The following is a 15,825-nucleotide window of genomic DNA, read 5'->3' on the forward strand; positions in this document are numbered from 1 at the left end:
CATACGTTAAAAATGCCCGCCGTTGAAAAATACGTCATGTAAGTATCAAGTAATAGCAAGTGTTGCTGTTTTGCTTAATTTCTTTGCATTGACAGCTATGACTGGAAGCGTCTTTGGCAAATGGTGTCTGGTATACACTATGAGACGCCCAACGATACAGTGCGCGAGGAGCTGATGCAAGTATGCTCTGAGCTGCAAGCAGGCGTATTGCAGTTTAAGCCAAAGAGCGCCTCCAACGTACAGCTAAGTGTGCTGCTTAAGGAGAAAAAACAGGAAAAGCTGCTACCATTTACAGAACGTTTGCAGGAGCTGCTTAATCTAGAGTCCGCACAATGCTGGGAGATCTTATGCTACTACCTAACCAAGGAGTACCGCGGTTCAGCAAGTCTACTCACGCAACTCATTTCGACAGAGACTAATATGTCTAATCTATTCGAGGATATCAGACATTACTACTCGTTGGAGCGCATGATTGTGCTAAAGATTGTCAAGAACTTGTTGATATTCTATAATGTACCCAATCATCCATATCACAACGAATACAGAGCTGTCGTGGAGAAGCTAACGCTGCAGCGTCTACTCGAGTCTTACCTGGATCAGCTAGACAGTTTAATAAACGAATTGCCGCCACGCAAGCTGCTAGCAGGGGAGTGCTTTCACTCCGAGGACAAGTTAATCAGCTGGTCAGAGCGCAATGCACGCGAAACTAACGAAGTGCTGCACATACTGCTGCTGCTAAGCGAACATTTGCCGCTCAACATTAGCCAAATCAAGCGCCTGTTCGGCACTATAAAGCAACACTCATTTGGCCGCATACAAAACTATCTCAGCGAGACGCATGTTTATCATCAGGAGCTAACCAAAAGCCTGATCTATTCGGAGTTAATGCTGCTATTAAAGTGTTTTGACTTTGAGCAACCCGCTGACCATGATAAGCTCATAGAACAACTATTGGAGGCGCTGCATGTTGAGGTGACCAGCCTGCATCATCGTCCAGAGCATGGACCACTGTTGCTTTGTTGGACACTGCTACGTTTGCGTGCCACTAACGATGCTGAAGATGCGACAAGTCTGTTGCGCTGTCGCCAGCTGGGCAAACGCGCTGTAGAGCTCAAGTGCTTTAACATCTGGCAATCGATCGTAACGCATCCCATGTTTTCCGACGACAGTTTACTGTCGCGCATTGTGCGCAAGACAATCTACAATCAGCTAAACTACATGTGCGACTTGTTTGATGGCGATGGCAGCTGTGCACGTTATGAGGGCATCTATGAACTGCTTTGTGAGCTTTTATCCTGGCCACAGCTAGCCAAAGAATTTTTCAAATGCGAGGGTAAGCCAGAACTCTATTAAGCTATAACAAGTAATGCTTATTGTATATGATTTTAGATGTTGGCGTGCGTTCGCTTTATAATACGCTGCTGGAGAACTTTCCGCTGCAGTTTACACACTTGGCCAAGCTGGCGCAGGCGCTGACCAAAGCGGGTTTAGGCGGCAATGTAACTATTATATGCATTACCAAGAATTCTCGACTAACTTGCTTAATTTTTGCAGATAAAAAATCAACTGGAATCGCTGCCTATGCTTGCTTTACTTTACGACGAACGGGAGCACAAACTCAACGAAGTGGGACCAGATGAATATGAGCTTACAACCAGCGTGCGTCCTTTTCCACGCATTGACTACACTCTGCCTGCGGGCACCAGCTGCAGTGCAGTGCAACATCCCTCTGGCTTTTATATGCACTTTCGCTGCAGTGTGAACTTTTTCAATGCGCTGCATCACGAGATTAACTGCTTGCTGCGCGACAAGGCGCAGCTGCATGGCGACTTTGACTCCAACGAGCGCATACAACGCGTGGAGGCTGGGCTCAAGTACTTGGAGCTGGCAGTGCAGCGCACCAAATCCATATCTGGCATTAGCACAGAGATGGTGCATCCCACGGAAATGTCCATTGATTTGTTGAGCAAATTTAAAAGTGTGCAGTATCCGCCTGTGGGCTTGCTGTCCAATTGCTTAAATGTGTGCACTGCGCTGCTGCCGCTAGTGGATGAGGAGATCTTTGCGCGCATAACCAATCTGGATATACTGCCTACTATAAGCAACGAATCGCTGGCGGACTATAAGCTCTATGCCATCGCCATTGGCTTCGAGTCGCGCTTTCTGGGCTCTGTCATAGACAATGTGGAAAAGAAACTGGAACGCTATGACTTTCTGCTGGCCTATCTCAACTTTCTGCGCACCTATGCCAAACTGAAGAAACAACGTTACATGCAAGTGGAAATACCAGGCCTAATCTTTCTGCTGCGCGAAGTGTTTCCACATTTGCACACCTGGCACTTCAAGTCGCAGCAGGAGAAGAACAAGATTTACTTTGAAGTGCTGAGTTTTATATGCGATTTACTCAACATCATAGGCAGCAATGAAGGCGATAAGAAGTCGACGCAGCATCAGCTGCTGCTTAATGTGTGCATCTACTCCTTGCTGAATCTGGATAATGGTTTGGTTTTATTGAGGTAAGTGCAATGAAATTCGGCTGAGCAGCGCTTTTAACACCTTAGTTTGCTTTTAGATTTGTGGGTGTGGGCAATGCCATAGTACAGTACAATATGGAGTTGGAGTCCAATTGGATGCAGCAGCAGCCACAAGGCTTAATGGTTCTGGTGCGTCTTTCCATGCGCATATTGATGCAGGTGCTTAGCCTAAAGAGTTCGGTGTATGGCAGTGATAATCTGTCGCCACTGGAGGCGCTCATCTATACACAACCCAAGCAACGTGATACGCTGCGCATTATTCCCACCGTTTGCAGCTATATGAGCAATATATTTGATCGCTGGCTGCCCATTGTGAGCTGTCGTTTGTTGAAGCGCATAGCGCTGGAGTTTAACATGTCGCTGCTGGCGTGTCTGGACATGGAGCCAGGACAAATACGACTGACGTTTATGCAAAAGCTGCCCGATGAGCTGGAAAGCGATTCGGTGAAAATTGCCATACTGGAGCTGGTGGATGCGTGCATAGCCAAGCAGCCTGGCGTCACGGAAGCTTTCTTCAAGGTGAACTATGCGCGCGATAAACGCAGCTACTTCGGCAAGGAGTGCACGCCCAGCATAGGCGACAGCATAGTGACATATATGAAGGAATTTCTCACAGCACTCGAGGCGCAGCCGCTGACGATTGAACAAACATTGCCCAGCAAAATAATGAACATATTTCATTCGCTTTGGAAGCATAATCTGCAAATGCTGGTGGACGAGCTGCTCAAGGAGCCGCAGTTCTGGCGCAAACTCTGCAGTCCGCTGTTTCTGCAGTCCAGCCATAAGCCGCAGCTGCGCGTCTATACGCAGTTGATCAACATTATGTCTATAGAGATTTATAGCAATAGTCAAAGCGCAGAGCTGCGTGAGGTGCTCAAAAAGTTCTTCAAGCGTGAATACTTTGAGCCTTGGCTTAACAACGTGTTCGATTTGCCCAAGGTGCCAGCAGAACAGGCACGCAGCGATGAGCAACCAGATTGGATTTGCTGTCTGCAGTCCTTTAAGGATATGACCATTATTTTGTTGAAGAAGCAGCCCAAGTTTATAACCATACCCGATGCAGAGTTCAAGCTGCTGGCGCAAAAATGCTTTACAGTGCTGGTGGAGCGCTCGCATTACCTGGAGGACATGCGTCCCTTCATCATGCTAGCCGAGCTGTATATATTTATTCTACAGCAGTTTAAGCATGCGTATACCAGTAGCGGCGACGAGGAGCAGCAGCTTATGGAGCAGCTGTTGCAGCTCATGGGTCGCATTTGTGCCTGCTACGAGGATTTGCATGTGCGCGCCAAGGAAGCTTGCCTGGCCATCATTACCAAATGCGCACATCTCTATTCGAATTTGTTAATCAGAGAATCCGCTTTGGCGCTGCGTTTTCTCAACTGTGTTGTCAGCATTATATGCACAGAGCTGCAGCATATGGAAAAATCGGTTAATCTGGAACAACAGTCGGCGCTGCAGTCAGCTGACGTTGAAGCTAGCAAAATGTCTACCAACTCCTTAATACTATGCCTCAATCTGCTCAAGGCTGTGGCTACTACTTTTCATCAGGAAGGACCCGGCAACTGGGACTTGCCCTTTGTATCCGTACGTTTGTTTCAGCGTCTGCTGCGTTGTGTTTCCTACACTTTGCCACTGCATTCCAAGCAAGTGCTGAGCGTGCAGCTCCTGGACGTGCTCATAGTATTTGCCAAGAGCAATTGCTCTGTGGAATTTCTGCATTGCGATGTGGGTGAGCATCTGTGGTTGAAGCTGCTGCCGCCGCGTGAATTTCTGCAGTCAAAATATGAGTTTAATAAACAAAATACGGCGGTCTGGAGCATAGAGCAGTGGTGGCCCATTTATGCGCGCGGCATTGAGCTGGTCAGCATTATTTATGACAAGCATAGGAAATGTTTTCTGGAGGAAACGCTGCAATTCGTGGGCATACATGAAGTGTATCTGGTGGACTCGCTGCTGCTGGGCAAGCAATCGCTGGAGCCAGCAGCCATGCAGCTGATTAAAGCTACCATACAACTGGTAGCTAGTCTGGCGGAGCAGCATAAGGACTGGGCACAGGAACACAGCTCCTCTTTGTTTAACATTATGGTAAGCGGCTATAACATTTTAATAAGTGAATTTCTAAGCCATCTATTTATTTCAACAGCATGCTGTGCAAAGTCTGATGTGCCATGCCACCTCCATGTTCCATCAGCAGCGCAACTTAAAGTGTTTGCTGGCTGGCAGACGCTCGCAACTGGAAATACTACGCAGCACTGAAACTATTGCCATCGATGATGATATTATAAACGCCTGCAATGAGTAAGTAATGCAGCTATTTATTTGTTTATAACATTAACTCAAACTGTGTTACAGCTTAAGCGAAATTATTATCTACTGCGTGAAGGCGCTGCAGCAGTTTAGTCCGGATCTGGTGGATCTGCTTTGCAGCAGCTACTACGAGCCACACAAATGGCAGCCCATACTGGATGTGAAGTTTGGCGCGCCCAAGCTGAATGAAAGCAATCTAACGCTAACCTTTGGCATGGTTTCCAACATGGTTAACATATATGTCAAGGCGCTAAATATGGTAAGCAGGATTGATGCGGGTATTTTTCCAAGTTTCGGTTGAAAGCGGCTTAGAGAGTGATGTGACAATTAGTCTAATGCTAATTGTGAAACGAGTGCTAATTTATGACTCGTAGGCAATGGAATTGTCAAGCAAATCAAGTCGCAAAAAATGCCTGAGCACATGTTGTATTTTATTATGCATTATTTATTTGAAATATTGCGTGATTGGTAAAGTTAATGAGACTTTAAACAAAGTTTTCGCTTTCAACTAAGTTATGGCATGTTTAAATTGCAAATTGTTAACACATTGTATTTGTTTCTATTACAGCAAAATCATGGCTTCCATGAAGCGCCGTTGAATGCGCTCGCGCATGTAGAACAAGGCGACATTACGGACGCGGCGTCCAGCAGCAATCTAACAGCGGATAACAGTAGCAATGCCACACAGCAGCCGCGCAACTTTAGCAAATCCATGTCCACCAATTCCATATCATCTGCAGCTTGTCCTTCGAATGAGCTGTTGGCCAATCTAGACGGTCAGCTCTGTCTGGTGGCGCTGGAGCATTTGCTTATGCTTATAGCCTCGCAGAGCATTTATGTTGTGCGCTCGCCTGATTTGGAAACCTGCTGGAAGCAAATAGTGCGACGTGACATAAGCAGCGAGCTGCTGAGCTTCAATGAGTTTGTGCGTCGCAAGGTTATCGTGGACTATCGCGATTCGCGTTGCCAGTGGGTGCGACGCAAGCATGGACTGCTCAAGCTGAAGCAAGGACAATCAGCGCACTTACTGCCACCAACGCCCAGTCAACATGTGCGACGATCCAGCAGCGCTGCCAATGAGCTGCGTGTGAATGTGGTGCGTCGTTTGCATTTACAGCAGCATGCCACGCCCACAGCGCCCAACAGCTTGGAAATGACACGCGTGTTTAGTCCCATAGGCGCCACAGCAGGCGCCAGCGAAGTGGTTGCCTCCACACCTGCCACAGACAGTCGAAAGCGTTTGTATGCCGCCGAGGCAAGTGAAGAACGACATCCGGAGGATGATCCCGCGGCCATAGAGGTGCAGTATTTTGCAGCTAGCACAGAGCCGGAATACTGCGAGCTATCGCAGGTGCAGCTGGTGGAGGAGGATTACCTGCAGCTGATGTCGGCGCTGTTCAGTGTGCTGCCCCAGCACGAGTAGGTCGGCCATTAATTATTATTAGCGCACAATTTGTTATGCCTTGAGCAAAAACTATTGAATAAAGTCAAGACTTTTGTATTCTTTACACATGTATGCGTTGTGACGTCACAGACGAGCCCCCCGTTAGCCATAACCAGAGCGTCAAACAGCTGAGAGCGTCAGAGTTGAACGCCCACGCGCTCACTAAGCAAATTTCTCTGAGCAACGTTTAGCGTTTCCGTTGCTTACTCACAATTCAAACAATGCCACGCTAAGCAGCCAAGAAGTCGAAATAGTTGTTGTTGCTGTTGCTCTGGTTGCTGTTGCTGCCGCAGCAATCCGTCGTGCGGCGTGCTGAGCTGATTATGAGTTTAGCACAACACAAGTTAGCGTCGTCAGTAGCTAGCGAGCAGCCAAAGAGAACGCATGTGCAAAGACAGACACACGCAAAAGTTAATACAAGATACATTCAGTTTTCAGTTTGCCGAGCATTTTTAGTGCTGTAAGAAAGCGTATCTAAAACAACAATTTCCAGTTACAAGTGTATGTGATAATGTTTAAAGGTGTGCCAACGCTGACGCAACTGAATCTACGTTTGCTTAATGCCAAAAATCCGCGCACTTTTGCCAATGGCCTAGTGCTGCTGCAGCAAGAGCAACGCAACAAAGCAACATCGGCAAAAACATCGTGGCAGCAACTGGAGGCTGATGCCAACCACAGCAAAGTCGATGTGGATGTCTACAGCCAAGAGGAGCTAGTAAAGCGTGCCAAGTTTGGACACACGGGCAAGGAGGTGCAGCAGAAAATAGCAGCTGAGGTAAGTCAAACAGCTGAGCATAAAAACCATCCCCAAAATTTAGTCCCACACCCCTCTGCTATGATTCACCAAGTACGTAAAATATTTTGCAGTGCCTGCTTATTGATTTTTTTTACAACAATAAGTACTATATAAAAAATCGTTTAGCTCATGTGGTTTTGGTTTTTGTTTTTTATATGTTTTTTATATTTGTTGATACAAATGCGCCGCAGCTGAAACTGAAATTTCTGGCAAATTCTATAAATATAACAAGAGCTACAGCTACATTAGGTAAAAGCTCACATAATGCTTTAAAATTGTATACACATGCTCTATGTAAATTAGAGTTCCAGACTGCGCTTATCTTCAACTAGATAAAATCAGCGGCGACTCTACAGATTTATATGCATTTAATAATCTTATCTAAACGCAGCGTGACTAGTAGCACATTGTTCGTTGTTAACTAATCGTGACGTATACGTTATATAGAACAAAGTACACACACACACACATGGATAATATCTTTGTTTGTATTTGTGTGACGTTATCAGTTCCATTGATGAGTTTGCCTAAGAATGGGCGCTAGTTTAAGATACGTAACAAGCGCCGTCCAACTTATTTATTAACTGAATAATTTATATAGTATAGGTCTATAGCTACTGATTCATATTATTCAACGAAGCCGTCAAAGTCACGAGTTTGCCAATGTCGCAAAAAGAAATCCATGGCATACATATATATATATATATATATATATATGTGTAGGTAGCCTCAGCTCTTGCTGTTGATATGCTCTGCATGAGATTTGACACTCTTAAACTTTTAGCAAACTTTTTATTTTTGTTATGTGTCTCGAAACCGGTTACTAAGGTCTTTCCCCGGGCTAGGGAACTGTTAAGCAAACATATGACTTTGCGCTTTATATGCGCAACGAACCCCAAAAAATAATAAATAAAATAAAACAACAAATTTTACTACCTAGCATCAAAGCACTTTTTTTATTCTATGCGTTGCCATGGCAGAAAATAATATTCTTATACATATAGCGGCGTTCTGTATGTGAAATGTGTGTTAATTATTTTGGACTGGCAGAACAAGCCCCTCGCTAGAGACAGAGAGACAGAGATCACATGGGAGGGGAGCGCTGTGGCTGTTGCTGTTGCTGTTGCTTGGCGCCTTGACTTTGCTCAAATTTATGCAAATTATTTTCTTTCTTTCAATAACAACAACAACAATATTTAAGTACTTTGTGTACTTATTTGTTAAATCCTCGCGGATTTTTAAATATTCTATTTGCAGTTCGTGCGTCAATTTGTATTTCAGTCATCATGTGAAAGGTGTCAGGTATATTAAACCTGTAATAACAAAATTAATATTTTCAAAAAAATTCATTATTATTTAAAATTTAAGCTGTTATCTCCTTTATGAGCAGCAGAACAACAACCACTTGGCTTACTATCTTACTTAATTCACATGACTTTGTTTGCCAGTTGGGACACATTTGGTTAAAAATTGAAATTGAAATGCAAATAGCACGTGTTAAGGCTGCCCAAACGATAACGTAAAAATATTCCGTTGCTTTCTGCCCCATGCCATTGAATCTCTGCGCTCAATTATTTGTATATTTAATTAACAATTTTTCGGGGGCTAAACTGACTGACTGAAGTGCAAAGTGTGTAACACTTTTTGTTAATTTTGAGCATCTGGCTTGTTCTTGGCTGATGTCATGGGGCATTTGTTGTGGGTAATTCAATACAATACGAAGCTATATAGCTATATAGCAGGTGTTCAAATGACCAAGCGCACTTTGGCCCAAAGCATTGATGGGGGGTTATCAATTGAATTAGATAAGTTACAGCTCTAGCTATTCTATATTGTCACGATAGAGTTAATGCTCGTGGGCTAATTTTAAATGGCGAGGAATTAAGGAAATTTACTGAGCACTTGAGTAATTGATTCTGAGCAACGGAAATGGCAAGCTCTTTTATTACTTTTCTTATATATGACTGCGCTTATAAGTAACTAGTATAAATTTTGAAATTGCAATGATTTATAATAATAGATAGGCAATGCACACATAGAGCAAATGACTCATGTATTCTTTTGGACTTGGAACAAAGCACTGCAGATAAATAGAATTTATTCTCAATCTTTTAGGCATTTTTTTTGAAACAAATATAAGCAATATTAAATGCGCTATAATTCCAGAAGCAGAATATATTTTTGAATAATCATTAATCATTATATGGCATAAAAAGTAAAACTAAAAATAATTTCATTATTTTTGCATTATATTTATTTTTTGAAATTAAACAAAATAATTACAATCTAAGCTATAAAATTAAACACGACAACATACAGAATACATTAATGCATAGATCATTTACTTTTTTGCACACCAAGCAGTCCTTCGGCAACTCCTAAATAGTAAATAGTTTGTGCAATGCCAAATAATGGAGCAATCACAATCATGCGACAAAGGCCGCCCTTGAAAAATGCGCTGAATCCTTCGTGCTTTAGGGTTTTAGTAATGCAATCGGAAATGCCCTTAAATTCCTTTCCACCATCGACTTTGTTAATAGCTTGCAAACGTGTCTTGACCACATCCAATGGATTGACTGCCAAGGCGCCTATCGAGCCTGCTGCTAATCCTGCTAGGAAAGAGCACCAAAAAACTGCTTCACCGGAGCCATCTGAGCGCCGTGGACCAAGTTCGTTAAGCTTGGCAAACAGTGGAAAATAAATTATGGAAAATGTAATATCGCGAAGTCCTGTAGCACCAATGCCTTTGTATAGTCCAAGAATACCCTTCTGCTTAAGCAGTTTTGTGGCCAGTTGGGTAGCTGAGGTGCTCTCAACACTTTTGCCCAGCAATTTGGCAGCAGCAGCCACACGTCCAGCATCCTGCATTTGTATTTTTAGCAGTTCCATGGGCGTTGTTATAATTATTTGAAACGCGCCAGCCAAGCCGCCCGCTATCATTTGGCTGCTTATAGGAAGTTTGCCATCCTTGCTGGTCAGCTTATGCCGAAAGTAATCGTTTGCAGTCAGTTTGATGGCCTTTTCTGGAGTGATTAGGAGTATATTAACGCCGGATCCGCGGTACATGCCAAAGTAACCCTCGGTTGCGTACGTTTTGCGAAAGCAATCGAACATGCTGTTGTACATGCGTTCGCCATTGGGGCCTATTTGCTGGCTCTGCAGCCGCGTCTTTACCAAATCCAGTGGAAAAACACATGTTACACCAATTATGCCTGCAATGCCGCCATTTAGAATCTTTGGAAGCAATGCGAATTGGTGTTGCTGCGGCTGCCGAAGTGGTTGCTTTTGTCTTGATGAATGTTGCTGTATCGTTGCCATGTTCAATTTTTATCTTAGCCTGCAAATGTATGCACGCAATTACTTTTAGGCTTATACGTTGTTGTACCTTAGCAGGCTACAATTGACATAAAAAATATTTTAAAAATTAAAAAAAAATAAATATTCTTTGCTTTGAATTATGTTGTGCAAGAGTTTAATGCGCAGGATTCTAATGGTAAACAATAAGCTGTAGCATTCTTTCGGGCGCTAACCTTGGCAATTAAACGTCTATCTACAGACATTAATATATATATAGCTGACATATTAACTTATTGTTTAGCATTACGAGTTTGTTGCTGTATGCGAACACAGCTGAGCTTTTTTTTATAGTTACGCCGCAAAATGATTGTACGTGTGTTAGCGCCAAGTATACTAAATTCTTGACATACCGTTAAAAACGTGCTTGTATTTATTTATAACAAAAGCTTACATATCTGACTTGTTTTGTATTGCAGAAAAAGCTACGCACACCGCCGCTGTTGAATTTGGTTTTTGCCAATCGAAAGTTATCCTTCTACGATCCCGCCTCTGGTCCAAAGCAAAAGGAGCGTCATGACAAACTGTAAGTAAGCTATGCAGGCATTAACTTTATATATCTAGTTGCAAAGCACACTAATAAATTAGCTGCACTAACAAAAGTTACAAAATATTTATATATTCATTGGCACCTAACTTCACACACACACATGCACACTTATGCAGGCGCCACGTGGCTCAAATAAATTAGATCAATAGCTACAACAGTCAGCAACAGGTTACCAATGGTAAAAATATTTATAGCACTTGTTGCACTCGACTGAACTATTTTTAAGCCAACAACCTTTGCACTTGGAATCGTTGTAATTGACTGTCAAATTAGCGCAGTGTTACAAAAGAGAGAAGCAGGAAATTGTTTACAGCGGCCAAATATTGTTGACGAAAATATTTTGTTTTGACATGTTGTTGTTTTCAACTTTGGGCTGTATGCCAAAGAGACAAACATCACATAAGCAGCTGCTAGGACATTGATTTAAATCAAATGACATACCCTGTAATAAAAATTATGCTAATTATAGACTTGCGGTTAAGCGAGAGAGCAAGGCTTGAAAAGCTGAGCTTTGTTTGCTTATTTTTTGGAGCAACCCACGCGTTTCTGAGTGCGCGCGAGTCGCTTATAAAAATAAATTAGCATATGTTTATTAAATAAAGATAAAAATTCGATATGAAATTCGCTCAATTCTTGGGCCAATGGCTGTGAGCACCACAAGCTCTGCCAAAAAACTATAAATTGTTGCTCGAACGTTGTGGCGCCGCATTTCGGCAGCTAACGGTGCACGCAACGCAACACAAAGTGCGCTTCTAATAGTGAGCAAAAGAAAAGAATTTATCAATTTTAAGCATATCAAAGTATTATAATGAGTAAAGTGAAGAAATTGGGTGAACGCAGCTTGAGCTTGTTGCAGTATGCAACGGAGCAGGCGCCGCTGCCGCTGGACGGCTACACGCCCGAGGAGGCGGATGAGTTTAAGGACAACATACGCCAAAAGATACTCGATGATCTCAAGTCCATGAGCGGCGAGGAGCTGATCGAGCTGGTGAAGCAGAACGCTGCACGCACCGAGATGGAACCAGCGCCCACGGGCGCATTGGCGGATCGTGTGCAGGAAGATGCGGATTTGATAGACGCCAATATTATTGGCGAAATGGTGGCGGGCATTTGCACCAAGAGCCAGAAGGAAACGTTTATCAAAGTGATTACCAAGTACATCAGGTAAATTTACATGGCTGCTTGGTGGGTGGGTGTGTGTCTAGCTTGCTTTTATCGAAGGCGTGGCCCACGTGAGATTTATAATGTAGCTTCAATTCGCAGACAATATCGATATTATTATATATTGGGCGAGTGTGTTTACCCATAACGCGTTGTTGCTGTTGTCGTTGCTGTTGTAGCGGGAGTTAATTAATTTATTTTATTGGCAATAACATGATTTAGAAATTAGCGCCTTTTCGCATTTTACACACAACTCTCTGCGCCTGGGGTCTAGCTCTCTCGCGATTACAATAACAATATAAAATATATACATATATACGGAAAAAATATCACACATTTGCTTAATGTATAAAATGGCAGCGCGCTTCAGTGTTGTTTTCATTACGCCTGCAACAGTAGAGCGCACAACTTCACTACAAATAAAAAATCAAATAAAATATTAAGCATACGTCATGCTGGAAGAAGACATCATGGCACTGAAGCGCCAAAGCGAAGATGTTGAGTCAAAGGAGCGCGAAGAGAACTACAGACGCGACAAGGAGCAAGAGACAACAGAGACAGCTGCAATGATCGAAGAGATCATTGAGGGCATCTCGCTGCAAAATCGTCGCGGCACTATAGTGCGCACTATATCTGCCATAATCAGGTAAAATTAGAATTGCAATTGGGTCTGGCAGGCAGACAGGCAGACAGACAGACAGTCTCGTTATAAATAGTTTATGAACACCAACAACAGTTACACAGATAAACAAAACAAACATAATTATGTTAATTTGCTGATTTATTGGGATTTATGACACATTTGCTGATTAAAACAGTTTAATTAACAATTTACGTATGATAAATAAGTATAAATATTTTATTATTCCCTTAGCTATCTGCGACGCCACTATTCGATGCGGCCGTGAGTAAATCTAACCCTACAGTTCTTTCTTTTTTTCTATATATACCCAAAAGAAACTTTCGCTTAATTAGTTTGCCAAAATCAAAAAAACCACAAATTAAACTCAATTGAATTTTTATTAAGCATTTCAATCAATCTCCAACTTGTTGCCCAGCTATGAATCAGTGCATATATACATACATTAATATATTTTAAATAGTAAAGTTATTTTTAGCTGCTGAACATATAACTGCATTAGACAAGCCGTCGTCGTCTGCTAAGCAATTAGCACTATACATAAGTTTAGTTGTTAATATTATTATTGTTGTTTCTATTGTTGCTGTAGTTAGTTGCTTTTCGCCATACGCATGCTAAAAATTAATGAATGTGTCGACAACCCAAGCCATCACTCAATTAACAAGGCTTTAAATTGCTGAACGTATACTTATTTTTTCTGGTTTGAAACTTTGCTAACTTTTGCAGCCATCGCGAGCAGGAACAGCGCAATGCAGAGGATGTGCTCTTTGACATGTTTGCCAGCGAGGAGACTGGACTTATTTCAATGGGCAAGTTCCTGGCCGGACTGAAGACCACTGGCATACGTCGCAATGATCCGCGCGTGCGTGAGCTTATGGACAATCTGAAGCGCGTGCATAAGCTGAACAACTATGAGACGGGCAGCTCGGCGGAGACGCAGCATCTGAATAGAGAAACCTTCAAGGCGTAAGTTAGCTCTCGCTTTAATTGAAATGCATGTTAGCTTATAGCTTAAACTACTTGCAGCGTTGTGGCGCCCAACATTGTGCTCATAGCCAAGGCATTCCGTCAGCAGTTCGTCATACCCGACTTCTCCAGCTTTGTCAAGGACATTGAGGAGATCTACGGTCGCTGCAAAGACAATACACTGGGCAAGCTGGCCGATTACATTCCCCAACTGGCGCGTTACAGTCCCAACATGTGGGGTGTCAGCATTTGCACAGTCGATGGGCAACGCTATTCCATAGGCGATGTGGAGGAGCCTTTCACCTTGCAGAGTTGCAGCAAGCCGCTGACCTATGCCATTGCCTTGGAGAAACTGGGACCCAAGGTGGTACATTCATATGTGGGTCAGGAGCCAAGTGGACGCAACTTTAATGAACTGGTGCTGGATCAGAACAGTAAGTCTAACATGAACTGCAACTTGCTGTAGACTAATGCTGTTTCTTTTTACAGAGAAGCCGCACAATCCCATGATCAATGCAGGCGCCATACTCACCTGCTCCTTGATGAGCGCGCTCGTCAAGCCGGACATGACCTCCGCTGAGATTTTTGACTACACCATGAGCTGGTTCAAGCGTCTGACTGGCGGCGAGTACATTGGCTTCAACAATGCCGTGTTTCTCTCAGAGCGCGAGGCGGCCGATCGCAATTACGCCTTGGGCTTTTATATGCGCGAGAATAAATGCTTTCCCAAGCGCACAAACCTGAAGGAGGTCATGGACTATTACTTCCAGTGCTGCTCCATGGAAACCAACTGCGAGGCCATGTCGGTCATAGCCGCCAGCTTGGCCAATGGCGGCATTTGTCCCACCACCGAGGAGAAGGTCTTCAGACCCGAGGTTGTGCGCGATGTGCTCTCCATAATGCACTCCTGCGGCACCTATGACTACTCTGGACAGTTTGCCTTCAAGGTGGGTCTGCCTGCCAAGTCTGGCGTCAGCGGTGGCATGATGCTGGTCATACCCAATGTGATGGGCATCTTTGCCTGGTCGCCACCACTGGATCATTTGGGCAACACCGTGCGTGGTCTGCAGTTCTGCGAGGAGTTGGTCAACACTTTCAACTTTCATCGCTACGACAACCTGAAGCATTTGTCCAACAAGAAGGATCCGCGCAAGCATCGCTACGAAACCAAAGGACTGTCCATTGTAAATCTGCTGTTCTCAGCTGCAAGTGGCGATGTCACTGCCTTGCGTCGTCATCGTCTTAGCGGTATGGACATCACGCTGGCGGATTACGATGGACGCACAGCTCTGCACCTGGCTGCCTCTGAGGGACACTTGGAGTGCGTCAAGTTCTTGTTGGAGCACTGCCATGTGCCGCATAATCCCAAGGATCGCTGGGGAAACATGCCCGTTGATGAGGCCGAGAACTTTAGCCACTCGCATGTGGTGGAGTTCCTCAAATCCTGGGCAGAGAAGGCCGGCAACGCACCAGCGGAATGCACGCCTGAGGCTGTCATAAGCAAAACCCAAGCCGATGAGGTAAGTAATAATTATAAACAATTGCTAATAGCAAAACTAATGCATATTAAATTCTCTTTATAGGAAATCTGCAGCACCAGCGATCTGGATCATAGTATCGCCAGTAGTCCCATACCGTCCCCAGAGCCAGAAGTTAGAGCCACCAGTCCTGTGCCCTCCGAGGCCGGCAGCACCGCCAGCACTGTGAGCGTGGACAAGACCAAGCCGGGACTTTAAGCTGACCTCATTTACATACATACCTGTAGAATCTCGCTTAAATTATTTTTGCCTAGGCAATTAGTTAATATAATTTTAGTTAGCGCGCTGGTTTATCTACATACCATATACATACATACATACTTAATATATATATATATATACATACATATTCGCATAGTTATGTTTCATTGTTGAAAGTATATAGCGGCATTTGTATTTTGTAGATTTAGTTAACAAATTTTATGAAACGGGCATTTGTGTCCCACTGTGCGCGCAACGCAACAATGACAATAAATGTATTAAATATTCTATATAAATGACAAGCATTAATGTTGTATAAATGTTTATATAT

General features: G+C 43.6%; 3 protein-coding genes across 6 annotated transcripts; 2 read left to right on the top strand and 1 right to left on the bottom strand.

Moving 5' to 3' along the window:
* The first annotated feature begins 12 nt into the window (after positions 1-12).
* Positions 13-6,331, top strand: LOC108596432 (nucleoporin NUP188 homolog). The gene is made up of 8 exons (XM_017982158.2): positions 13-38; positions 96-1,333; positions 1,390-1,499; positions 1,555-2,516; positions 2,573-4,622; positions 4,681-4,835; positions 4,890-5,103; positions 5,413-6,331. The coding sequence occupies exons 1-8, from the start codon at positions 13-15 to the stop codon at positions 6,265-6,267; spliced, it is 5,610 nt and encodes a 1,869-aa protein (XP_017837647.1). The 3' UTR covers positions 6,268-6,331.
* A 327-nt stretch (positions 6,332-6,658) lies between these two features.
* LOC108596433 (glutaminase liver isoform, mitochondrial) lies at positions 6,659-15,817 on the top strand. Of its 4 annotated transcripts, XM_017982159.1 has the most exons (7): positions 6,659-7,063; positions 10,858-10,964; positions 13,024-13,053; positions 13,516-13,755; positions 13,816-14,189; positions 14,245-15,275; positions 15,339-15,817. In XM_017982159.1, exons 1-7 carry the CDS (start codon positions 6,800-6,802, stop codon positions 15,489-15,491), a joined length of 2,199 nt encoding a protein of 732 aa, XP_017837648.1. In that variant the 5' UTR covers positions 6,659-6,799; the 3' UTR covers positions 15,492-15,817. The 4 variants fall into 4 exon arrangements, with proteins under 4 accessions (XP_017837648.1, XP_017837650.1, XP_017837649.1 ...); XM_017982161.1 differs by lacking the exon at positions 13,024-13,053; XM_017982160.1 differs by lacking the exons at positions 6,659-7,063; positions 10,858-10,964 and adding an exon at positions 11,704-12,152.
* Positions 9,387-10,911, bottom strand: LOC108596437 (mitochondrial glutamate carrier 1-like). The gene is made up of 2 exons (XM_033293220.1): positions 10,833-10,911; positions 9,387-10,421 (listed from the first exon to the last, which is right to left on the bottom strand). Exon 2 carries the CDS (start codon positions 10,400-10,402, stop codon positions 9,422-9,424), a length of 981 nt encoding a protein of 326 aa, XP_033149111.1. The 5' UTR covers positions 10,403-10,421; positions 10,833-10,911; the 3' UTR covers positions 9,387-9,421.
* Positions 15,818-15,825: the final 8 nt, after the last annotated feature.

This window comes from Drosophila busckii, chromosome 2R (assembly GCF_011750605.1).
Source record: "Drosophila busckii strain San Diego stock center, stock number 13000-0081.31 chromosome 2R, ASM1175060v1, whole genome shotgun sequence".
NCBI classification, from domain to species: domain Eukaryota; kingdom Metazoa; phylum Arthropoda; class Insecta; order Diptera; family Drosophilidae; genus Drosophila; species Drosophila busckii.

What these genes read in the sequence shown, in the direction of transcription:
- LOC108596432 (XM_017982158.2), top strand. Translation starts at nt 13, where the DNA reads ATGCCCGCCGTTGAAAAATACGTCAT. An exon ending in GCCGTTGAAAAATACGTCAT is followed by an intron (nt 39 to 95) that starts GTAAGTATCAAG and finishes TTGCATTGACAG; the next exon opens with CTATGACTGGAAGCGTCTTT. An exon ending in CCTCTTTGTTTAACATTATG is followed by an intron (nt 4,623 to 4,680) that starts GTAAGCGGCTAT and finishes TTATTTCAACAG; the next exon opens with CATGCTGTGCAAAGTCTGAT.
- LOC108596433 (XM_017982159.1), top strand. Translation starts at nt 6,800, where the DNA reads ATGTTTAAAGGTGTGCCAACGCTGACGCAACTGAATCTACGTTTGCTT. An exon ending in CGCCACTATTCGATGCGGCC is followed by an intron (nt 13,054 to 13,515) that starts GTGAGTAAATCT and finishes TAACTTTTGCAG; the next exon opens with CCATCGCGAGCAGGAACAGC. An exon ending in AATAGAGAAACCTTCAAGGC is followed by an intron (nt 13,756 to 13,815) that starts GTAAGTTAGCTC and finishes AACTACTTGCAG; the next exon opens with CGTTGTGGCGCCCAACATTG.
- LOC108596437 (XM_033293220.1), bottom strand. Translation starts at nt 10,402, where the DNA reads ATGGCAACGATACAGCAACATTCATCAAGACAAAAGCAACCACTTCGG.